This window comes from Pongo pygmaeus, chromosome 18 (assembly GCF_028885625.2).
Source record: "Pongo pygmaeus isolate AG05252 chromosome 18, NHGRI_mPonPyg2-v2.0_pri, whole genome shotgun sequence".
Classification (NCBI taxonomy): Eukaryota; Metazoa; Chordata; class Mammalia; order Primates; family Hominidae; genus Pongo; species Pongo pygmaeus.
In genome coordinates this window covers 1,786,250-1,810,685 of record NC_072391.2, presented here as the reverse complement: position 1 = coordinate 1,810,685, position 24,436 = coordinate 1,786,250, and the positions used below count along the sequence as shown (strand labels likewise).

Sequence of the window (24,436 nt, the reverse complement as noted above, 5' to 3'; positions counted from 1 at the left end):
GACGCCGCTCGCGGAGTTGGGAGCTCGCATTGGGCGGCGGGCGGGGCGGGCCCTGGGACCGCCGCGCCCTTGGGAGGAAGCCCGGCCTGAGGGAGCCCGCGAGCCCACCACGGGGCCGCACCTGGGCCGCACCTGCCCGACCAGGGACGGCGGGCATGGGCGCGCGGCCCTGAAGAACGGGCACAAACGACAGTCCTTAGATCAACATTAGTATGTATTTATGCACAATAAAAACATTTACAAGTTGAACTGGAAATTTAAACAGAAGTTTAACAGCTCTTATTATATTAAATAACCAAAACACCTTTTATTCCCAAAATTGGTAAAGAATAAATAATATAATTTACAATATGGTACAAAAAATAACCAGGAAAGGCAGGCATTCTGCTTTATACATACACTGTATATGCATATTTATAATCTATAAAACAAATTCACATCTGAAACGAGCGGAGGCCTCGCTATGGCTTAACCGAGAAGAGAGAGAAGGGGGGCGGGGCGCGGGAGGCAGGGCCAGGGGCTCGGCTCCCCACACCTCACCCACCCCAAAGACACGCAGCCACTGTGACATCAGGAGAGCGCTGACAGCCGCGAAGGGTGTGCTGTGGGTTTCTTTCCTTCGTTGTAAATTACTCTTTCCTTGCTTTCTTTTTTTTACTTGAGACCGAGTTTCGCTCTTGTTGCCCAGCCTGGAGTGCAGTGGCGCGATCTCGGCTCACTGCAACCTCCGCCGCCGAGGTTCAAGTGATTCTCCTACCTCAGCCTCCCCGGTAGCTGGGATTACAGGCATGCGCCACCACGCCCGGCTAATTCTGTATTTTTAGTAGAGACGGGGTCTCTCCATGTTGGTCACGCTGGTCTCGTACTCCCCACCTCAGGTGATCCGCCCGCCTCGGCCTCCCAAAGTGCTGGGATTACAGGCGTGAGCCACTGCGCCCGGCCTCTTTCCTTGTTTTCTTAAGACAAAGTGCTGTATTTCCTGACAAATGCATCGGCTACAGCTCAAGGGTTAAAGAGAAAACACAAGTGTCTTCCTCCTCCCTCGTTCCCGGTGTCTTATGCCCCACAACTTTCTTTGCAGAAGAAATTTTGAATTCAATGCTGTGATCTAATTGAAGATGCTGTTAAACTAAAAAGGTTATCCACCAGAAACGAGGCCACGGCCTCTCATGCCCAGTACCTGGAGGTGCGGCAAAGCAACGAGGCCAACCGCGGAAATGCCGCCAAGACCCCACTCCCTGAGCTGGCACCCTACAGCTACAAGACACAGAAGGACAAAACAGCCAGGAAGCCACGAACTAGGCATCCCCTGAGGCATGCAATGCCTGCTCATCACTGCACATCCACAACAGAATCGAAGCCAGAGGACTAACTTCCCTGGACCACAGATGCTCTGTCCCAATCTCCAGAAAAGGTGAATCAGCAGAAAGATCCCAGACAACATCAGAGGAATTCAGGAAAGCTTTTTCTAAGAAACTGATCTCATCTTAATTACAGCATGCTCAAATGCACAAAGGAAGCCACAGGCTCACACTGAGACGATCACCGCTTCTGTTGGAAAGGCAGAAGATGCAGGAAGTCTCTGTTTGGATCTTTTGAAAATTCCAGCCTTTAACAGTTGCCTATGTTTGTACATAAATATTCATTTAGGCCAGAAGAAAATGCATCCATTGTTTTTCTGCAACAAATGACACCATTTTCCCTTAATGTGGCAAGCAAATGCGTATCACCTGTCTAGTTACTAGAGAGGCAGAATCCTCTAGAACTCTGTCAGCTTTATTATAGAAGATGAGTCAGCCCGTCCTCCTCCCTAACCCGTCTCCCCACTGGATGGCAATGGCTGCGGTCAGCTGCTCCCAGGAGTCTACACTGGAGAACCAAGTGGTAGGTGCTGTCCAAAAAGCCTACGAAAGCAGACTCTGACCTCCAAAACTTCACCCCACTTAGTTGTCAGGGGGTAACAGGTACCCTGACAGGCAGTTCACAAACCCTCCTGTCCCTGGCACAGTGCACACAGCTCAGTGCTGTTGGGACTTGGCATCTCTGGTCTAGCCTGCGGGAGTATAAGAAAGCTAGCAGTGGCCTGAACTCGGCCTGGTATCCTAACCCTCTAGAGACGCAGCAAAGCCAGATGCCCAGAGGGAGAGCTCTTTGTCTTCTCTGGCTCAATGAGATGCTAATTTTGGAAGGTGGTATACTTAGCACAAAACACAAGATAGTGTAAAGATGCTGTGGTTCAAACACTGCTGTCTCTCTCCCAATCAAGTGGCACCATGTTTCTTTTTTCACCCCTAAGAGGTATGGGACTGTTTGCTTAAGATCTCACGTCAACGTCTGAAGGAGGGAAGCCAGCTCAGGCAAGAGCTCTAAGAAAAACTCGTGAGACAGAAGAAGGAAGCTCTTGCCTGGAAGTTCACTGTCCTCTCCACGTACTCCCAGTGGTGCAGTGCAGGGCCTGCCTGTGGTCTACAGTGGCTGTGGTGGGCTGGCAAGACTGCAGGACGGAGGGCGTCCACATGCTTGTCCACAACAAAGGCCCTTCCCTCCTCCTTTCACCTTCTCCATTGTGGACGGGGAGAGAAGCAGTGGTGGGGCTAGGGCTGGCCTTGAGGACTGCTGCGTGCCACACGTGTAGGGGAAGAGGAATGGTGGGGAGGAGGGGGAGTAGGTCCAAGTGGGTTAGGAAAGCACAATCAATCCCGGCTGCTGCGGGGGATGAAATCAGGCAGGAAGGGAGAGATGGCGGGACAGGCATGGCCTGCCCAACACCTCTGTGGCAGCTCCAGGCCACACTGGATGTGGCTGGACGGTGACTCATGTGCCTGGAACTCCTGAGGATGAGAAGGCAAAGGGGCCCTTATTAGCTCTGTCCTGGGGAAAGACTGGATGTTGGGGCGTCTGCAGTAGGAACACTGGCCACCCGAGAGGGCGCAAGGAGGGAGACCACCACAAAGGCATACTTTTGGTGCGGTCTGACCACATCCAGATGTCTGGGTCCTCGCCTGGGTGTCCCAAATGGGAAGGAGACACAGAAGTCTCAAGGCAAAGGTATGCAAGGGACTGAACACGTATGTCAGGCACGCCTACACCAATGCCCGTGAGAGACACTTTCCCTGCAAAGGCAGGTTTGTCTCAAGTGCCAAACAGTCACACATCAAGTTTAAGAACTTATCAGGAAAGTCTTTGCTGTAATCATATTAGCGCCTAAGGGTCACCCCAGGAGGGAGAAATGACACCTTAGATCACCTGGAAGCTTGCAAAGGGACACAGGAAGGAAACCAACTACAGAGGGGACTTTGTTCTTCCTCTTCCATGTCTCCTAATTCTTAAAACACAAGAAAAACATTTTCAACCAGCTTAGCAGGGTCCCATGCAAAGTCCACACAACCTGCATAGTACAGGACTCTTCCTGCCCCCACTCCCTGTTAAGAGTCCGAACAAAACTTCTAGGGAGGGGAGGCACCAGCCCAGGGCCCCAGGACTCCGCAGCAGCCCTGTGATCAGTATCCATGCTCTTGGTGCCTTGGGATGCGACACCACCAGGCACGAGCCCAGGCCACATCCAACTGTCCTGCCCGTTACAGTCCACAGAGGGCACAGCTGATGCATAGCACAGGTTTGGCAGAAAGCAAGCAGCAGGGGCTGCGGCCTCCCTGCAGAGAGGGAGATCACAGCTCCTAGTGCACAGCAACTACACCAAGGCACACATACTCCCTTGTCTCAGAAGGAAATGCCACCGGAATGTCCAGCACAACAATCGAGGCAGAGCACAGGCTGAAATGGGATCACTATGCAGACCCTAACATGGACCCAGGCGTGGTGAAGAACGGCTCTAGTACCACAGTGATTTCTAACGCTGGCCCTTGCCAAGAACTCATCCTAGTCTCCTTGGACGCCGTTGCCTGCTGCTCGTGGGGAAGCAGCTCTGCGACCACGTTCCTGCCCGTTGTACAGTCTTGGGTGCGGAGATGCCTCTGTTCAGACCATCTTCTAGGGCTGCTGGGCTTATCTATTTTTCTCTAGCTCGAAGAGGGCTTCATCCGCCACCAGGACGTGTGGTCACTGGGACAGGTCACTGACAGCGGGGCCGCCTCCACCACCATCAAACAGAGCTTCTCGGCGGCCAGGCTCAGCGATGGACAGCTCTTGGGCCAGGTCGTTGAACCGAGAAATGTAATCAATGCTGTTTTCGTTCATCATGCACACCAGCTGGGAATCCACAACCTGCAGGAAGAGGAGACAGGAAGAGCAAGTCACTGCGACCGGCCGGCCCTTCAGCAGAGGGCGGGTCCCGAAACAGGACGAGAAGCTCCTATTAACTCCTGCTGCAGGAACCTAGCCATGGATGGCAGCCCAGGGCTCTGTGCAGAATCACAGAATCACCTGTCGTCTGCCCGCACACTCTTTAGATAAGTGCTCGCAGAGAGCCTACGATGTGCCTGACACATCTGATGGCTGGGATGAGGGTGCTGGTCCCCCTGCCCGCCATGAGACCTATGGGGGAAGACACCCGACAGGTAGACAAGACTGTATGCAGCAGACACAGGCACTGGGGGCAGCCTGCTGAAACAGATGCAGAGTGAGGGGGGAGACAGTGCCGGGGAAAGAGGCCAGAGAGGGTGCTCCAAGGACTGGGACCTGAGCGGGAGGTGGGGTAAAACCCGAGGACACGTGGGGGACACGTTCCCATCATAGACATGAAGACAGGTGGGGGACACGTTCCCATCACAGACATGAGGACAGGTGGGGGACACGTTCCCGTCACAGACATGAGGACAGGTGGGGGACACGTTCCCGTCACAGACATGAGGACAGGTGGGGGACACGTTCCCATCAGAGACATGAGGACAGGTGGGGGACACGTTCCCGTCAGAGACATGAGGACAGGTGGAGGGCACGATCCTGTCAGAGTCCCAAGGACATGTGGTGAGGGCACGTTCCCATCGGTCCTGAGGACATGTGGGGAGCAGGTTCCCGTCAGCGACATGAGGACACGCGGGGAGCACGTTCCTTTTTAAAGAAGCAACAGGCATGTTCCCTGAGACAGGAAGAGGCTTTGACTGAAAAGCACGACCAAGGTGGTGGCCATGACAGAGTGAATGAGGCAGCGCGGAGCTGAGGAGACGGAGGACGGGAGGGCCTCGGCACCAGGATCTTGTCCCATGAGCAAATACGTAGAATGTGCCGTTTTCACCGCTTATTGTCTGCGTCCTGCTCTAGAGTAGAAGCCTCACGAGGACAGGGGCCGTTGTCTGCACACAGTAGACCCTGCATAAATATCCCTTAATGAACTGCATGACACTGTGAATGCCAGAAGTCTGGAAAATTCTGAGTAGAGCTATGGTGTAAATGAAATTTTACACTTTGACTGTGGGAAATGTCAGACAAATTAAAATTTGTTTTCAAAAGCAAAGCAAAGAGTAATTCTCCTTCCCCTGTGTGTCCATCAGCAGCTCCCATCCCTTTCATCCCAGGGCCACCCAGCTCCACCCCCGCCCCCTTCATGCTAGCCCTACCACCAGACCCTTTCATCACCATCCTTCCAGACGATGAGGACCTGCTGAGAAACACACTCACATTCTGAGTGGAGGGCTCTCGGGAAAATCCCATGCTGAACGCTAATTTGCTCTTTCTTCAGGTGAATACGTGTTTGCACTACTCGCGACGGGCAGCGTTTCACAAATACTAACTGCACCCTTTCTCTGCTACTCACTCCCATGTGCCATCTGTTGCCCAGGATTTTGTTAAAGGTGCAAATTCTGATTGGGGTGAGGCTAACACTCTGCATTTCTGACTCTAAGGGGCTCCTGTCACTGGGCTGTGGCCCGTCCTCTCAACAGCAAGGCCCTAGCATGCTGCCTCAGGGCACGTACGCAGCGCCCATCTCCACAGAGCCCAGCACTTAGGAACATGTGCACAAACACGGGAAGAGACAGAGACTGGCTTCTCGGGAAACATCAGAGTCCAAGGTGTGCTCCGAATAATGATTCTGGGGCCAAACAGGTTTGAGAAACGCCACACACTGTGAGATGGAGGTCTACTCTATTAATTGTGTCTATGTGTACATTTGGCTAAAATTTCCAGTCATATCATGGCTTGGCTTGGAATTCTCCAAAGCCTACCCATGAGTTCATCATCTCAAGAGTCACGATTCACATTCGGATACTGGGTAGCGGAGGTGTCTGTGAGAAACAGCTGTTTTGAGCTTTTTTGGATCCAGGGTTTCCCTCAAGTATCTGCCTACAAAATCCTCAAGAACACCTGCCAATGTCCCAACACTGTGGGGACTAGATTCGGGGAATGCTGCTCCAGGACTTTCACACGGGCTAAGCCCATGCGGATGACCTCCTGGACCTAGAGTTCCCTCCCTGTCCATAGAGCCCTCACCCAACTGCCCACACACCTGCCACTCTGCACTTTATGTCACAGTGAAATGGGCCTGTCTTTACCCTGCAAGACTGACCTGCCCATGAATGCCACACAAACCATGTGGTGGACGCCTTGAGGGCTACAACCAGATGGCCTGGCCAACAAAGAGGGACGCCGCATCTGGTCAAAAGAGGAAAGTCACAAACCACGTTTCGCCTTCACATCAAGAACCTGCCCCAGTGACTCCTCCTATCACTACCCTGGGTGTGGGAGAAGCACGAGGACAGCAGAGCCCATCCCAGCTCCCCTGCACCGCAGCTCAACGTGACAGAGAGACGCCGCTCAAAGGTCCTGCTGTTAGGACGGCAGCACTGACAACACAACTGCTGCAGCCACCCCTTACTCCTCCACAACACTGCCTGCACCTCGTCCTGCTGTTAGGACGGCAGCACTGACAACACAACTGCTGCAGCCACCCCTTACTCCTCCACAACACTGCCTGCCCCTCGTCCTGCTGTTAGGACGGCAGCACTGACAACACAACTGCTGCAGCCACCCCTTACTCCTCCACAACACTACCTGCCCCTCGTCCTGCTGTTAGGATGGCAGCACTGACAACACAACTGCTGCAGCCACCCCTTACTCCTCCACAACACTGCCTGCCCCTCAGCACCCCACAGCCAGTGAAGGAGAGGTAACATCCCTGCTCAGCTCTGGCTGCCTTCAGAGACCCTGCTCTGCACCCCAGACCAGGGCTTCCAGTTCAGAGGCCTGCAGAGCTCAGCTATGACTCAATCTGTCATTCTGCATGTGGGGACGAGAGCCGGCCCAGCGTCTTCAGATCTCCCCATTCTCAGTAGTCACGGACCTAAGTGTGTACGTGTTGTCTCCTGTCCTTCCACTCTTGGCAAACAGCTCTTAGTAACCCACAGGTGTGCAGGAGAGTGCCGGCAACCTCTGGCACGAGGGTTGGTGGTCAGGTGCAGCTGTGAGGTCAATGCACTCACCTCTGCGACGTCAGCCAGGGACCTGGACACAAATGAGTCCCGCGAGTTTCCATCCAACAAGCTGGGGCCAAGCAAGGAAGTGCCACTGTTGGTCCCAATGGGAGTCGGCAACATCTTCCGGCTCTTCTCTGGGGAGATGAAGCTTGCTGCGGAGAAAAGGCCAGAGGAAAACACCCTGAACCCTGCTTGGTCTGGACCAGTCCAGCAGAAGGGTCCTGAGGCTGGAGGCAGCCAGGCCAGGCCCCGGCCCTGGCCCCAATCCAGACTTGTGCGAAGAGCTTCCGAGGGACTCAACACGCCACGACGAGCTCTTCTCGTTTAACAGGCCTTCGTGCATACAAACATGCACCTTCTTTTCCACGAGTCCCACGGTCTCCCACCCTCACTGCCATCCCCCACCCCCATCACGGTCTCCCACTCTCACTGCCATCCCCACCCCCATACTTTCTTCTGTGTGACTAGTCTCATGCAGGTTGTTTCCAACTTTGCTTTTCTTTAATTTTTTTTTAAGGTAGGGTCTCGCTCTTGCCCAGGCTGCAGTGCAGTGGTGACCATGGCTCACTGCAGCCTCGAATTCCTGGGCTCAAGCAATCCTCCCACCTCAGCCTCCCAAGTTGCTGGGACTACAGGCATGCACCCCCACACCTGGCTAGTTTTAAAATTTTCTGTAGAGACGAGGTCTCTCTATGCTGCCAAGGCTGGTCTCAAACTCCTGGCCTCAAGCAATCCTCCTACCTTGGCCTCCCAAAGTGCTGGGATTACAGACATGAGCCACCACGCCTGGCCTGTTTCCAGTTTTTCACGATTTATGTGTGACTTTCCAAACATCTGCACTGCTACATGCGACAAAAGGAAATGCCTGCAGGGTGCTGGGTCCCTCAGCACCTCCCAGACCCACGTCGCCCAACTGGTTCAGGGCTGTCAGGCATGGTACCCGCCATGCCTGATGTGCCCAGCCACAAGCCCTGGCCCCATGCAACCGTGGGCAGGAAGACCCCAGACATCCTAACGGGGGCTCTCTCTGGGCAGGCAACAGCAGCAGGGTGTGTCTTTCCTGCCACACTTGCTATCCAGTGGGCAAATGGGTAGTGGGGGAGGAGGATGAACACGTCCTCTGAACTCTCCGATCTGTATTCAAGAATGTGCCAGGTGGCAGCTGGACCATCCACTTCCGAATACCTTACTGACCACAGAAAGACGAGCCAAGAGAGTGCCAAGACACCAGTTTCCTTTTCTCCCGTCGAGAGAACCCTAGTTGGGAGGGGCCAGGCTAGCTGAACAGACTGGGAAGGCACACAGAATCCAGCATCTGGGGTCACGGGAATATTCTAGGTCTCCACTGGGTTGTGGGTCACCAGGCTATACATGCTTGCCAAAGCTTGGTGAACTGTACACTAAAAATGTGTACATTTCCCCACATGTAAATTACACCCAAAAATATTAACTCAGAAAAATACAAACACTTGAGAGGCGAACAAGCCAATAGTCCTAGTGGGAGTTTGAGTAGAACGAGAATCCAGCGTCCCACAGACCCCAGCCCCTGCTGCTCTGGAAAAGGAGACGAGAGCCCTCCCCATACACTCACCAAACAGGCTGCTGAGCGAGGAGTCGGTGGAGTCACTGGGGTACCACTGGGGGTCGTGGGTGGGAGAGGCGATCCAGTGTGGCTGGGGGCTGCTGGACGGGGAGGGAAGGCTCTTGGAACTGTCACTGCCATTCAGTTTTGCTGGAGAAAGAGGGACTCCTTCACCTGCCAACCAAGATCCCAGATCAGAAACGCCTTGTTGCGGGGCGGTGAACGGCAGCTCACTTCTCCAGCCCATCACGGAGAAGGCAGCAGGGCCGCAGGGCTCTGCCCTGCTGAACCAGATGGATGGCGGCTCTGCAGGTAAGGAGCTCAGCACCGCAGAACAGCTCTGCAGGGAGGGAGGGCGCAGCAGAGGGAAGTCGACGGCAGCAGCCACCAGATTCCACGTGAGTCATCTCAGGGCACCCAACACAGCCCTAGGAGCTGTACCTTATTCTCAATTTACTGCTTAGGAAAGGGAGGTTCAACAAGTTGGTGACCTTCCCAAGGCTACATGCTAACACACTGTGAACCCACATCTCTCTCAACCCACAGCCTGGCTCACACCAGTGAGCAACAAACCACTGCTCCCAGGAGCTTTGTCCCAGACAGCAGGTGAGACCAAAGCCCACAGGGCCCAGCCCAACTGCTTCACAAGCTGTGCAAGACCCCAGGCCGCCTGCTCAGGTTCAAGATCAACTAAGAAAACACTCTGTGATGCCCAGGCTGAAGAGCGCCTGGGGGCCATCCCACTGTCTCGCCTGAAGGTCAGGAGCAAGCCTACCAGGCCATCAGCTGCCTCAGATCCCACAGGTACCTTATCCACCTGCAAGGTCCCTGCTGGAGACAGGCAGCACCTTGTAGGTGACAGGTTTTCAATTCGTAAAAATCACAAAACTGGAATATCCCCAGGAAGTGTGGCAAACATTGGGGCAGGAGATCAACACCTGATGACAGGAAGGGCTGTGAGGCCGCCCTGCCCTTACCGTACTGACCGGAGCTGATGGCGATCTCAATGATGGAGTCACTAATGTGTGTGGCGGGCTCGCCCTGTGACAGCGCATCCTCAGGCGGGCCGGGCAGGGAGATGTCGAGCAGAGCAGAGACGTCTGGTGGAGACAGCCGGGTGCTGGAGTTCTCTGACGAGGACAGCGGTGTGGAGAGGCCATTCTGGAGAGGGGCCTTGGGCAGCTCAGATAGGGAGAGAACAGATGAGCCCTGCTGGGAGACAGGTATTTTTCAGACACAACCAGGTCTATCAGAACCCAAGACAAGGGGAGAAACACCAGCTTCCTCTTCTAGCTCGCAGGCAAATGAACAGGGAGATGAGCAGCCGCCTCATCCTTCCAACTCAGGAGCACACTCGGGGAATTCATTTCTCCCAAAAACACTCACTATGGCAGAGTCAGAAAGTCAGGCTGCAGTGGCCTGGACCTGCTTTGACTGCCGCCAGAAAGAGAGTGTGGGCTGGGGGAGTTATTAGCTGACAGCCTCCTCCTCCCAGAGCGCTGAGTTCTTCCAGAGCTGGGTCTGAAACGGCCCGCCTTGGAGAGGGGAGGAGGGAAGTCTCAGGTGGCGGACAGCCATATTCATTTATCCACCCAGGGCAGTCGGCACAGCAGGTGGAAGAACAGCAAAGCCACTGCACGGTCTAGGAGAGAAACCGGGCCACTGCAAGACTGCAGGTGGCAGCTCAGGGCACTGGAGGGAGTCCTGGGGCAGCTGCTTTGCTCAGCAGCCCAAGAGCACACTCTACCTGGAAACTGTCTGCCACTGGCTCCTGCTCAGGCCTCGAAGGGATGCTGACGAATGGGTCGGAGCCCTGCAGGAGGAGCACGCCCGTGAGCAGCCGCAGGGTGCACCAGATGCCACCCATACCCTCACCCGCGACAGAGTTCCAGAAAAAGAGGTGTTCCATCCCCCTGGCCTCCTAACAGCAGAGGGACAGTAAATGGACAGGGGTCTAAGATCGAAAACACTGAAAGGCTACTTTCAGGTGTGGACCCTGTACTTGCAATTTTTTGTTGCTTCCAAGAGTGAAGTCAAGTCCTATCAGGAAGTCAACCTTGCAGCAGGCAGGACTGGGCTCCCTGGAGTCTTAACAGCATCAGCCCATCCCACCCTCCTTGGGGCAGCTCTGAGGTGGCCATGGGAGGCCAGAGAAACCAGGTGCTCAGAGCCTTGGAAAGGAGCAACGGCCAAGGCCATGCAGGCTGCTCTCTTCCCAGATGAAGGAGATGCTCATTGGTGTCCGAGCATAGCGCTGTGGGCTTTCTGCTGCCAGCTTGGTTATGGTTACTCTCAGATGGAGCTATGTTTCCACATCGTCTTAGCTCTGAGTTCTCCAGTGCCACATGGCAAGCCTGTCCCCACCTTTCGTCAGTGGCTCTGGACACCTCTCCTGTCCTGCACTACACAGAGCTTGCTTACGCCATGGCACCCCTGGTCCGGAGACTCTCCTCCAAAGGCAGAGCTGGAGTCCAGTGTGATCTCAGCCCCACGGCTTTGGCGTCCACACCAGAAGTTGCTGGTAATGCTGAAAAGCCCTTCTAAACATACTCACCCCCACAGTGGGGAGGGCATCTCCATCCTGGTGAGTTCCAGTGGAGTCCTGCCCCGAGATGGCACCCGTCACCTCGTCTGAAGACAGTGGAGAGATGCCAGACAAGCCCTCGGTGTCCAAGGCAGGGAGGGGGTTCCCAGAGAGAATGCCGGCACTCGTAGCTGCTAAGTCGATAGCACCTGGCAACAAAAAGGATGCTGCACATCTCTGCTCTACTGACAACCCATAAGATGTCCCAAGAGGGCTCGGGGTACAGCTTCTCCCTCGCACCTCATGTCAATGCAAGAGCCAAGGGCTTAGATGTTCTCAGTGAAGGGTAATGAGACATTATGATTTGGAGAAGAAAACATTCAAAAAACCTGGTCACAAAAACATCCCTCAGAGGCTCACTCAGTGGCTGTGGCCATGCAGGTACAGACTTACTGGCCAGGTGACTCGTGGCCTGGGGTGGAAGGACCTTGGGCACGATCGGCCGAGACAGAGCTGCTTTGGTCAGAGAAGACTGGATGGGCCGGAACGAACCTCTCCCTGCGAGGGCGAGGGCAAAAGCAGACATGTCGAGCCCGCCCGCCGCGCCCTCACAGCAGGATGGGGCCGCAGGGGGCTTCCTTTACAGCCACTGTTGGGAGTGTGGGAGCCAAGTCAAGCTGGAAGCCACTGAACATTCCAAATGCTAACGTGAGGAGTCAGAGGTCACACAGGCCCCCAACGTGACACAAGCTCTGGCACCCACCACTATGCCTCCCAGGAGCTACTGGAAGGCTGCGGTCACCACTGTCATCCTGCGGAAATGGCTCTTGAAGGGTGACAAGCCCCCAAGCTGAGGTACAGGCCCCAGGGCAGTCAGAGCATCAGATTCTGGACTAAGATGCTGCCACTGCAATTTGGTTTTATCTTGCCAGGCTTTCCACAGTTGAAAATTGACAAGTAGGCAGGAGAAAAAGCAATCGACAGCTGTTAAGGGTCTTGCAGTAAGTCAGTGAGAGACATGGAAGTCAACACTGGTAGAAAAGGGAAGTCACAGAGTATGTGTTTCACCAGAGGCTTCTCCCTTGTAAGATCTACTGCAAGGAGCCAAGGCCCCCACTAAATGTACAGACTGATGGAAGCATAACCCATACACCCCAAGAACACATCCATTCCATAAAACGGCTGACAAGACATTACACAGAGAGAGCAGACAAGAGACGCAACTCAAACCAAGCCAAGAGCCTCACACAGGGGCCATCTGAGGCCACAGACGAAGGGCACCCTTTGGACTAGCTGCCTCGCCCGCCACCGCAGCCTGCAGCCCAGCACATAGGGCGCACTAGGTATTTGTCGGTAGAACGGACAAAGGAATGCCTGAAAATAAGCCATGGAAATAAGCACCCATTGTCTCCAAAGCCAAGGCCCTCAGGTGAGGAGGAGGGACAAGCTACCCCAGAAAAGCTCAGGGTCCTTACCAGTTACGGAAGAGTTAGACAGGATGGAGAAGGAACAAACGTTGTGGGACTGGTTTTCCGATGGTCTAGGGAGCAGTGTTCTCTGTGGGAAAATGGTCAACAATCAAGGTGATGAAACTTCCACACCAAAAAATCACTCCCAGTTACAAAGGAATGTCCCAAGTATGAGGATGCCCAGCATAGCCAGGTGGGGCTTTTTCCAGAGCCGTTGACACAGGGTGCCTGGGACTGCTCAGACAGTTAGGACCCATGTACCCCAAACTCCAGTTAGGTCCTCTCTCAAACAAACCCAGTTAATCAAACCCTCCCCGGGGAAACTAGAGGAATGTCAGAGTCATCCACTTTTTTTTTTTTTTTTTTTTTGAGACGGTGTCTTGCTCTGTCACCCAGGCTAGAGTGCAGTGGTGCAATCTCGGCTCACTGAAACCTCTGCCTACCGGGTTCAAGTGATTCTCCTGCCTCAGCCTCCTGAGTAGCTGGGATTATAGGCACTCACCACCACGCCCATCTAATTTCTGTATTTTTAGTAGAGATGGGGTTTCTCCATGTTGGCCAGGCTGCTCTTGAACTCCTGACCTCAGGTGATCCACCTGCCTCGGCCTCCCAAAGTGCTGGGATTATAGGTGTGAGCCACTACGCCTGGCCTGATCCACTTTTAATCCAGAACTTTCTTCTGGACTTGGCTGGAATGCAACTAGTTACATAAACCTGTTTATAACCACTGGACATGGACTTTTATGAGTGACACCCCCCATTCTGGGCTTCCTCACACATGGGGTAAGGAAAATAAAGTCACTGCTTATAACACACAGGCACCAAAGGGCATGAAGTGCTCCTTTCCAGGGCTTTTGTGTGTGGACAATTAGGCTGAATGTGCTACGGCAGGTTTGAGTGACAAGGACTACCATCTGAGAAACTGTGTTCGTCACTGAAACTGATAGTAATCAAGATAAAACACAAACAAAAAAGTGTCTCTCGACCTACAAGCGTCTGAGGTGCTTCGGCCTCTGGGGGTGCCGCTGCGGTTCCGACCCTTTGAAATGCCCCAGGACACTGGCGTCGGAGAGACTAGAGAGGAGGCACTACTAGAGACAGCGGTAGGCTGCAGCCTAGTAGCGTGAGCTTTCACTCCAAAGGCTACACTTTTTGTAGCAGAGATTGACACACTTTTTCTGTAAAGGGCCAGGCAGGAAATATTTTAGGTTTTGGGGCCATATACCTGCCCGTGTGGAAAACAGTACATAGTACAGAAATGAATAATCACGGCTGTGTGCCAGCAAAACTTTATTTACAAAAATATTATGGGGAAAAGAACACATATTGTACGATCCCATTTACAGGAAATGCCCAGAATAGACAAATCCACAGAGACAGAAAGTGGATCCGTGGTTGCCAAAGACTGGCGGGAGAAGGCAACGTGAGTTCATAGGAGCAGGGTTTCCTTTCTGGGTGGTAACGTTCTGGGATGAGACCATGGTGATGGTTGTACACCTTGTGACCACTGAGTCATAAGGTTTAAATGGACAAACATTATGATATGTGAATTCTCTATCTATAAAGTTGTTTTAAATTAAACAAAACAACAGTCAGGCTGGAAGTGGCCCCTGGGCCATAGTTTTCAACCCTGGTCTTAGTTTGAACAAAGAACACCTAAGATTTAGCAGGCACTTTCTTCCTAAGACCGTTCGTGCAATGTCTCATTTGTAAATACACTAATCTCAAGGGAGAAAGAGATTTCTAAAAGTCTAACAAAAGGAAACCTGTTCATTAATCCAAAATAACACACATCCACACATATCTAAGCATAATTACCTCAGACGTCCCACCTCACTTTCGTATTTTTATGTGTCAGAATGCCATGCTCGTCTTCCAAGATGCCTCTGAGTCCCTGGCTGTCCCCCAGGCTTGCACACGGCATCCTTCAGGACTCCCGGGGAGTTCATGAGAGGCCTGGGCTCCAGCCAACCCACACCCCCTGGCAATTGCTCCCACGGACTAAATGTTTATAAATAGGTGTTGAGAGTCCATAAATACATCCCAATCTGGGACATTCTTTGGACTTGAATCCCTATAATTGTCTTTTTTGCAAGTGGATTTCCATGTTGTTGAAAGATTACCTTTACTTCTGGGTACCATTAAGTTCACTGTTATTACTTGTATTTTTACCCTACTCACAAGAGGGAAGGAAGGGGCAGGAATTTCCCACACTTTACACCATGAAAATGTGAGAGAAGGAAGAAGCCCTATGTCCTGGGTGGCCCAGCCACGAGGCCACACGCTCAGACTCGAGAAGACCCTGACCTGGACCACCAGTGGCTTCCGCAGGTGCCGGTTCCGCAGCTTCCGGGGCTTTGGCAGGAAGAAATCCGACTGCATCTGTAAGGGAGCAGCGTCCGGCACCTGAAGGTGCACTCTCCAGACCGTGGGGACGCTCGCACACGGGCGGCCCGGCCCCACACACTCACGCTGATGGAGTTCAGATGCTGGCGGAAAGTCAGCTCTGCTTCTTTACTGGGAGAGAAGAACTTCCCATGTCGGCTGTTGGGTGGCAAGGTTGTCGGGACAGCAAAAAGGCCGCCATCTGAGTCATTGCTTCCTGTGCTGGAGGGACCAGGCACCAAGAGGGGTCTTGGAGGGTTTCTCAAACCTGGAAGAGGAGAGGAGAGAATCAATGTGACAGCATTCACCTAGCAACAGGTCCAGGGTCACGGAATTCTGTTGGGAAGAAAGTCAGAAAGACATTCTCTTGGCAACCTGTTCGGTTGTCTTGAAAGGAGACACCTCTATCTTAGTCCCATATAAAGACTGATTTTCTACCCTTCTCACTGAAATTCTTGTTCCCATTTTGAGCAGACCACTGGTCTCCTGGATAGGACAAAAGCATTTCACCACTTCGCTCAGTGCTCAGGGGTAAGGGCAGATAAGACACCAAAGATGTTCCAGGGCAAGAAGAGCCTTCAGGGTCTCTAGGGGAGACCAGAAGTCAGTCAACTTTCTTGGTGAAGGGCCAGATAACCAATGTCCACTCTGTAGACCATACCATCTCTGGGGCAACTCAGCCGTACACAACAGCAACTACAGACAACATGTGAACACATGAGTGTGACTGTGTGCCAATAAAACTTTATTTATAAACAGCAGGCAGTGAGCTGGATCTGGGCTGCAGGCCTATAGCTTGCTGCTTCCTGGTGTAAATCTCTAGTTTTTAGAAAACAGACCCAGAGGTAAAAGAACAGGAAATATTTGAGAGTTACTATTGTGGGACCCTGCTAAATGTTTTCATCATTGTCAGTGCTGCTGTAAATCACCCTGAGAATTCATGGTAGGGCCAGCCTGGCCAACATAGCGAAACCCTGTCTCTACTAAAAACAAAAATTAGCCGAGCATGGTGGCACATGCCTGTAATCCCAACTACTCGGGTGGCTGAGGCAGGAGAATCGCTTGAACCCAGGAGGTGGAGGTTGCAGTGAGCTGAGTTCACGCCATTGCACTCCAGCCTGGGCAACAAAGCAAGAGACTCCATCTCAAAAAAAAAAAAAAAAAAAAATTCATTCATAGTAGGAACTGGCCCCCCTCTCACAGGACCCCTCACCTGGCCCCCTCTGTCACCCAGGAGGCCAGGACCCCTCACCTGGCCCCCTCTGTCACCCAGGAGGCCAGGACCCCTCACCTGGCCCCCTCTGTCACCCAGGAGGCCAGGACCCCTCACCTGGCCCCCTCTGTCACCCAGGAGGCCAGGACCCCTCACCTGGCCCCCTCTGTCACCCAGGCTGGAGTGCAGTGGCACAATCACAGCTCAGCGTGGCCTTGAACTCCTGGGTTCAAGTGATCCTCCCACCTCAGCCTCCCAAGTAGCTGGGTGGCTATGAGCCACAACATTCAACTACTTTCTTTTATTATTATATTTTGTAGAGATGGGGTCTTGCTATGTTGCCCAGGCTGGCCTCAAGTGATCCTCTTGCCTTGGTCTCCCAAGGTGCTGGGATAATAGACATGAGCCACTGTTCCGTGCCTTATTTTACCTTGAAAACTCATTCTTTTTTTTTGTTTTCGAGATGGAGTCTCACTCCGTCGCCCGAGCTGGAGTGCAGTGGCGCGATCTTGGCTTATTGCAACCTCCGCCTTCTGGGTTCAAGTGATTCTCCTGCCTCAGCCTCTGGAGTAGCTGGGATTAACAGGCGTGCGCCACCATGTCCGGCTAATTTTTTATATTTTTACTAGAGACGGGGTTTCACCATGTTGGCCAGGCTGGTATGGAACTCCTGACCTCAGGTGATCCACCAGCCTCGGCCTCCCAAAGTGCTGGGATTACAGGCATCAGCCACTGTGCCCAGTCTAAAACTCACCATTTTTACACTTAAAAACTCACCATTGTAACCATGATAATCTGCTTTATTCTAAAAATACTGTGGGTTGAAAGCCAGTGAAACTGATGCCTCGGGAAACTGTTCATGCTTGTCTTGGGATTTTATGCACCAGGAACACAATTTATGATCCCTGAATTTAAATTATTTCCTACACACAGCTGGGCTACACTGTGGACTTGCAAATTGCTCCATCATTCTTTCCAGGACTTGTGTTAACCTGCTGGCACCTCCCCTAACTGAAGGATTCTCTATTCTGAGGTTTTACATGTAAAGAAAAACAGAAAAAAAAACCTTCTCAGGGACTTTGAACCACCAACTCAGCACATTAGCGAGGCTTTTGCTGGCCCCATGAAGCAGACCCCAAAGTGACCAGACTGGCAAAGGCCGGCTTCTCACCAGCTTCTACACCCTGGGACCCCAAAGTCCTTCACGACAAGCCCTGGTGTCGCCCTCCCCATGAGGAGGCAGTGATTCTGCACCTTCACCCTGACAGCTGGATTGTGGCGAGCTGGACAGTGAGGTCCAGCCTCAGGCACACCTGTGCCCTCAGCTTCGGCACAGCCCCTGAAGCCTGAGATGCCATCAGGGCAGCCCAGGCACAGGGAGTGTGGCTGCCACAGCCTCACCTGAGGAGCAGGGTGCAGAGCTGGGCGGGAAGGTCTTGCTGCTGCGGAGGGAGGCCTGGTTCCGAGGGCAGCGGGGGCTGCGAGAGCTGACGGTCACCACCTTTCCTGGGGGCGTCATTGACTGCTCCTCCTGGGTGGGCCTTACCGAGGCTGTAGAGACGGTGTTTGCTTCCAGAGCCTAGGACAGAAATGGGCCAAACAACGTCCAAACTCAGCACAGGAGAAATGGCTCTTGCGTGCCCTGGAGTAGGAGGCACGAGAAAATCATCGAGGTCAGAGAGCACACTGTCATGACGGCAAAGGCCAGGGCCAGAGACGCCCAACCTCAGTGTCCCCAGAGTCGCTCGGCAGCTTGCCAGTTTTAAAAGTTACTGGTCGGCCGGGTGCGGTGGCTCACGCCTGTAATCCCAGCACTTTGGGAGGCTGAGATGAGCGGATCACGAGGTGAGGAGATAGAGACCATCCTGGCTAACACGGTGAAATGCTGTCTCTACTAAAAATACAAAAAATTAGCCAGGCGTGGTGGTGGGCACCTGTAGTCCCAGCTACTCCGGAGGCTGAGGCAGAATGGTGTGAACCCGGGAGGTGGAGCTTGCAGTGAGCCGAGATCGCGCCACTGCACTCCAGCCTGGACTACAGAGCAAGGCTCCATCTCAAAAAAAAAGAAAAAAATCAATCAGTCAATCAATCAATAAAAGTCACTGGTCAGGTAAGTAATCAAAACCACTCCCTTCCTCACAAGTACCTTTCCACGTGCTATGGCAGAGGTGGGAGGGAGGGAACCAGCCCGAAGTGCCAGCATGGGCTGTGGGAAGAGGTGCCGGATGGCAAGTGACAAGTGTCAAGAGCTCAAAGCTATATTAAAAAGTCAACATGAGACTGCAGCAGCCTCTCTGTTTGTGAGTCAGAGGAAGGAAATACAGGTTGACTTTCTAGAATCAGACACAAGCACAGCTGAAGAGCACTCTGCAGGGATGAAGCCCAACTTTGGGGGGTGTGCAGGCCCACGGAGCCCAACCCCAGGGGATGTGCAGGCCCACACCACAGCCTGCAGAGCCTGCTGCCAAGTCCTGGGGTCCCTGCCTAGCTCACCACAGAAACGCCACCACCGCTGGGAAGACTCGGCCAGCATCCCAGCCTCTCGGCTCTCTTCCTTCTCCTCACTCTCCTGAACACCCCACACATCCCACCCGGGACAACCTCCCTATGGACTAAGAAGCCCTCCACCCCGTGCTCTCAGCACAGCCCTGCCAGTCTGCTCACTCAGAGCCTTCAGGCCCTAGCCCCATACCCCAAGCTTTCCCTGAGACCCCTCCCACCTCATGACCCTTCCTATGCTGCTCCTTCCACCTGTGACAGCGGCTCAGCAGCCTCCAGCATCTCCTGATCTCTGGGGCTCGGGCCTTTTGGGGTGCTTGTCACAGCTCCACCAGGCAAGAGACAGCACAGGGCCAGGTGGCCCCACAACTGAGCTGCATCAGGCACCTGTCTGTCTGTCCAGTCTGCCAGGCCAACCCCAAGTCAGCCTCCCTAACCAGCTCCCAGGGGATGGGGATGCCTTTCCATGTGGGATTCCTACCTGCTCTGTATCCCAGAACTGCTGCCTGCCCTCTCAGGAGCCTACCCTGGCCCCTTCCCTGGGGCACCCAAACGCAGGCACCATGTCTCTCCTCAGCCCCTCCCATGAGCCCACCAAAAGTCAAACCTGAAAAGCCTGCTAAAGACACTGTCTTTCTCCTGAAAAGCCTTCTAAAGACACTGTCTTTCTCCTGAAAAGCCTTCTAAAGACACTGTCTTTCTCCTGAAAAGCCTTCTAAAGACACTGTCTTTCTGGTCCCCGCTTACTCACCCTGGTGTCCCCGCTACGCTACCCCCGAGCCACTTTCACCCTCAGGCTTGGCCTCAGAGGTGCCTGAGGGTTGGGCTCAGTCTCCACCACCCCTGCAAGAACTTTCTTTCCTCCAGCCCCCTTGACGCTCCCCAGGCAAATCTGCACATTCCTGCCACCTGTTGTTGGACCAACTCTCCGGGGCAAGCCCTGCACGGGCTGGGGGCGGGAGCGGAACACGAAGGGGAGGCATGGGGAATGCAGGCAGAAGTGAGCATCACTCAGAAGCTGTAAGACGGCCTGTGTGGAGCAGCGGATGTGTGGGGGCTCATGAGCGCCCGAGTCCTGAGTCCCCCCAGCACAGGGACATGTGAGCCTCACGCACATTCTGACCATGAAACAGCGCTAAGGGGTCCACAGTGACCTGCAGCTCCTGCCCAGTCCATCCTTTGAACCCCTCGCTCATGTCCAGCAGCTCACCAGCCCCTAAACATGCCATTTCAGGATGGACCTGCCGTGGGACCTTGCTCTCTTGCACCCAGAGATCCTATCGGACTTGGGGCTGTGGGGTAGGATTACTCCCGGCAGCAGTGCCTTTTGCACCCCATCTGTCGGCTCCACCAACTGGCCTCCCTATGGTAAGGGACCCTTCCCTAGGCTCAGGGACCACCCACACACTGCACGGACCGTCCTGTCTGGTCGCCAGCTCCACTATTCTGCTGCGGTACCACATCCCTGCTCTTCTGTGACAGCCTCTGACTTTGCCACATCTGCACAGCAGCTGGGATGGTCTTTCCAGAGCAAGAACTATACCCACCATTCCCTCTGTGGAAACCTGTTAAGAGTGATTAGATAAGCCAGAAGGCTAGCACGGCTCCAGGCCTCACTCTGTCACCCTTGGTCCTGTGCACGCTGTCCCTTCAGCTCCATGATTGGGCTTGGCAGACTCCCAGGAACACAAGGAGGCTCACAAGGTACTGCCTGCCTGTTGGCCGTCTTCTTCCACGCCCCACACAGACGAGAGCACCCAGGCCACTCATCACTGCACTTCTGGAACCGTGCACGTAAGTGGGGACACTCATCAAGTGCCCGAGGATCCCTCCTCGAGGGAGAGGAAAGTAGTCTGTGGAAAGCCTCTGTCTCTCGGATCATTTGGGTCCCTGCCTCTCCCCCTTCCTTGAGGTCCTGCAGGCTCCTGGCCCCCTGCCACAAGACCCTGTCTCTCTCATCTGGACCCCAACAGTGCTGGCCCTAGCTACCCAGCAGGGAGCCCTACAAGGCTGGGCCTGGCTTCCCTTGGGCTGCCAGAGGGGCTGGGCTCCAACCCACTCACCAGCTTGGGGTTGACCTCGGTGGAAATGAGCTTCAGGAGGCAGCTGAGGAGGCGCTGCTTGTGGAGGGCGGTGGGCGGGGAGCCGGGGCGGGGGTCCTGGTGGCTGGGCCCCAGCCAGTCGTACTCCAGCTGCAGCTTGCTGGGCTTGCCCATCATGAGGTAGACTTCGGCCAGCGTGAGGCTTTCGGAGGTCTGCAGGTTCCAGCCTTCCTCACGGAGCTGCTGAGCCAGCCGGCTGGCGGGGACCTCCTTCGGGGGCCTGGCGGCAGGCTGTCCCTGAGGCGGCGGAGGCTCCGCGGGGCTCCCCTTCTCCTGGAGCTCCTCTGCAGGTGCATCTGCCAAGTCTTTAGTGCAAACATCCAGCAGGAGCCCGGGGCCGGGCCTCGGGGATGGGCCAGTGGGAGCAAGGTCAGCAGCCTCCTTGCTGACAAGAGCCAGCACCTCTGGGGAGGCCGCCCCGCCCAGAGGGGGCTGCTCGCTCCCAGGCCGTGTGTCCGCACAGCGGCACTGCTCGGGGACAATGAGGTCCTGACAGGACTTTAGGTAGCGGGGCAAGGGGTCTAGGAGTGAGAGCTCATCCTCCAGGTCTGGGAGCTGGCCACAGGCACACGGCAAAGCCCCTGGCTCCCGGGTGGGACTGTCCCTGCCTTCTGCAGGGGTCTTCTCAAGACATGGCCCAGTGTCCTGGTGCCTGGGAGGAGGCCTGTCAGGAGCGTCCGGGCTGCTCAAGCTTAGGGCAGCCCCCTCCCCAAGGGCGCTTTCAGGAGAACTCTCTCCGGAGCTCTGCGAGGCATCAGCCACAGGAGGGGGCCGCCCCACACCCTTGCCCTCAGCTCCGCTCCTCAGGCATTTCACCTGGCCCCGGGCCGTGCCCTGCCCACTCTGGATGCCCAGGATCTGGGCTGGGGGCAGCACGTGGGCGTCCTTGGCACTCTGCTTGCACCGGCCGCCCTCCTGCCAGTGCACTGTGCAGAAGGCCTTGGAGTGCACCACGCGAGCCACGCCCGGCAGCGGTGTCAGTGTACAGTTCTCGCCTGGGAACAAGTGCAGTGTCACCTTCTCCTGCGTCGGTGCGGAGCATGAGTCCTGCAGCTGCCGCTCCTCGAGGGTCTTCCGCTAAGTGCCCGTCAAGGAAGGCCCACACTGGCTGGCACTGAGGTCGGGATGCTTACCAGGCACATGGGTACAGACACAAGCCATGCTCCCCACTGGCATCCCCCAGGGTATAAATCATGCCCCCGACCCAGGGCTTTCCTCACACCACTACCCAACAATGCTGACCCAGGCACTTAGTACCTTTAGGAAATTCACACCTGACACGCACCACGCCTATGTGGGGAGCGGGCAGGGCCGGGAGCCAGCCACGGATGTGAAGAAGGCTGGGCTGACCCTTGGTCATTTTGCTCAACCTGCTGGCAAGAATGCTTTGGCCACACCCCGTGGGCCAGACACAGGCCACTGACATCGTGGAGGGCTGGCTGTGACTGAGTTCTAGCACTGCAAGGCCACAGAGGGGGCTCCACACCCAGGGAATAAGGGGCTCCAGGTTATGGTTCCACATGTACACCATGTCACAGCATGGCTGTCCTGCCCACGGGGACCATGACGATGACAGGCACAGGGAGGCGTGGTCCATCTCTGGGCAGCAGAGGCAGCGCAGCCTGGACGGTTTGCTTTAGCTGGAAAAGGATACAACTCGCACCTCATGGAGCGCCCACTTCTGCTTCAAGAATTCGATAAGGCTGGAGACCTTTCGATGTAGCTCCACGATCATCCTACGGAGACGACAGACAGGAGAAAGTGAGGTTCGCAGAACAGGGAGGAAACCATCTGAAGAGTCCCGAGGCTGCTTACAGCAGAAGGGTGCCAAAAGAGACAAGGGACCTCTGGAGAGGCACCCGGGAGCGGGCGTCCACAGGGCCCTTAGCTCCTGTGGCTAAAAACCAGCCTTTCCAGCTGCGATGGCCAGAGATTCACACAGAGCTAAAGAAAACACAGATATCCCAAGCATTCTTTGCCAGCAAAAGGTCTCTGCCAGGGCGTGGGCGCTGGCGCACAGCCTCTGCCTAGTCTACGAGCTCCTTTTGGCTTCAAGAAAGGCGGGCCTGGACAGTGTTAATACATTCTGAGGGAGAAGTACACAAGCGGAAGGAATGAAGTACTGACGCACTATGATGGGTGAACCTCGAAAGCATCACGCCCAGTGAAAGACGCCAGGCCTAGAGGCCTCTGCGTGTGATTCCATCTCTATGAAACGTTCAGAGGAGGCAAGTCCACTGAGACACAAAGCGAACTGGGAGGTGCCAGAGGCCGTGGAAGGGTGAGGATTGAGGAGTGAGTGCTACGGTGCACGGGGCCTCTTCTAGTGTGATGAAAATGTTCTGGAGCTGGACAGAGGTGGTGGCCATAGAACACTGTGATTGTGTTAAATGCCACTGAACTGTACACTTAAAAATGGCTAAATTCACCAGGCACGGTGGCACACACCTGTAATCCCAGCACTTTGGGAGGCCGAGGCGGGCGGATCACCTGAGGTCAGGAGTTCGAGACCAGCCTGGCCAACATGGTGAAACCCCGTCTCTACTAAAAATACAAAAATTAGCCAGGTGTGGTGGCGGGATCCTGTAATCCCAGCTACTCGGGAGGCTGAGGCAGGAGAATCGCTTGAACGTGGGAGACAGAGGTTGCAGTGAGCCGAGATTGTGTCATTTGCACTCCAGCCTGAGCCACAGAGCAAGACTCCATCTTGGGGAAAAAAAAAAGAAAAAAGAAAAAAAGGCTAAGTTCATTTTATGATATGTGAATTTTACCTCAATTTTTTTTTTTTTTTTTGAGATGGAGTCTTCCTCTGTTGCCCAGGCTGGAGTGCAGGGGCGCGATCTTGGCTCACTGCAACCTCTGCCTCCCGCGTTCAAGTGACTCTCCTGCCTCAGCCTCCCGAGTAGCTGGAATTACAAGCACCCGCCACCACGCCCGGGTAATTTATTTTGTATTTTTAGTAGAGACAGGGTTTCACCATCTTGGCCAGGCTGGTCTCAAATTCCTGACCTCGTGATCCACCTGCCTTGGCCTCCCAAAGTGCTGGGATTACAGGTGTGAGCCTTCGCACCCAGTCACCTCAATTTTTTGTTTGTATTTTTTTTTTTTTGAGACAGAGTCTTGCTCTATCGCCCAGGACAGAGTGCAGTGGCGCAATCTCGGCTCACTGCAAGCTCCACCTCCCGGGTTCACATCATTCTCCTGCCTCAGCCTCCCGAGTAGCTGGGACTACAGGTGCCTGCCACCGTTTTTTTTTTTATTTTTAGTAGAGATGGGGTTTCACGGTGTTAGC

General features: G+C 54.5%; 1 protein-coding gene across 14 annotated transcripts in view; it reads right to left on the bottom strand.

Moving 5' to 3' along the window:
* Positions 1 to 196: 196 nt before the first annotated feature.
* Positions 197 to 24,436, bottom strand: part of CRAMP1 (cramped chromatin regulator homolog 1) — a 65,388-nt gene continuing 41,148 nt past the window's right edge. For 5 of the 14 annotated variants that reach the window (XM_054454683.2, XM_063654841.1, XM_054454684.2 and 2 more), the window contains 13 exons: positions 22,799 to 22,880; positions 21,106 to 22,221; positions 17,945 to 18,122; positions 15,417 to 15,598; positions 15,253 to 15,327; positions 12,952 to 13,033; positions 11,930 to 12,034; positions 11,507 to 11,685; positions 10,700 to 10,765; positions 9,930 to 10,164; positions 8,962 to 9,126; positions 7,377 to 7,522; positions 197 to 4,224 (listed from right to left, as the gene is read on the bottom strand). In XM_054454683.2, the coding sequence (XP_054310658.2) occupies positions 4,060 to 4,224; positions 7,377 to 7,522; positions 8,962 to 9,126; positions 9,930 to 10,164; positions 10,700 to 10,765; positions 11,507 to 11,685; positions 11,930 to 12,034; positions 12,952 to 13,033; positions 15,253 to 15,327; positions 15,417 to 15,598; positions 17,945 to 18,122; positions 21,106 to 22,221; positions 22,799 to 22,880 (2,776 nt within the window). In that variant the 3' untranslated portion in view covers positions 197 to 4,059. The remainder of the gene's footprint in view (positions 4,225 to 7,376; positions 7,523 to 8,961; positions 9,127 to 9,929; positions 10,165 to 10,699; positions 10,766 to 11,506; positions 11,686 to 11,929; positions 12,035 to 12,951; positions 13,034 to 15,252; positions 15,328 to 15,416; positions 15,599 to 17,944; positions 18,123 to 21,105; positions 22,222 to 22,798; positions 22,881 to 24,436) is intronic. The other 9 variants (XM_063654843.1, XM_063654845.1, XM_063654842.1 and 6 more) reach the window with 9 other exon arrangements.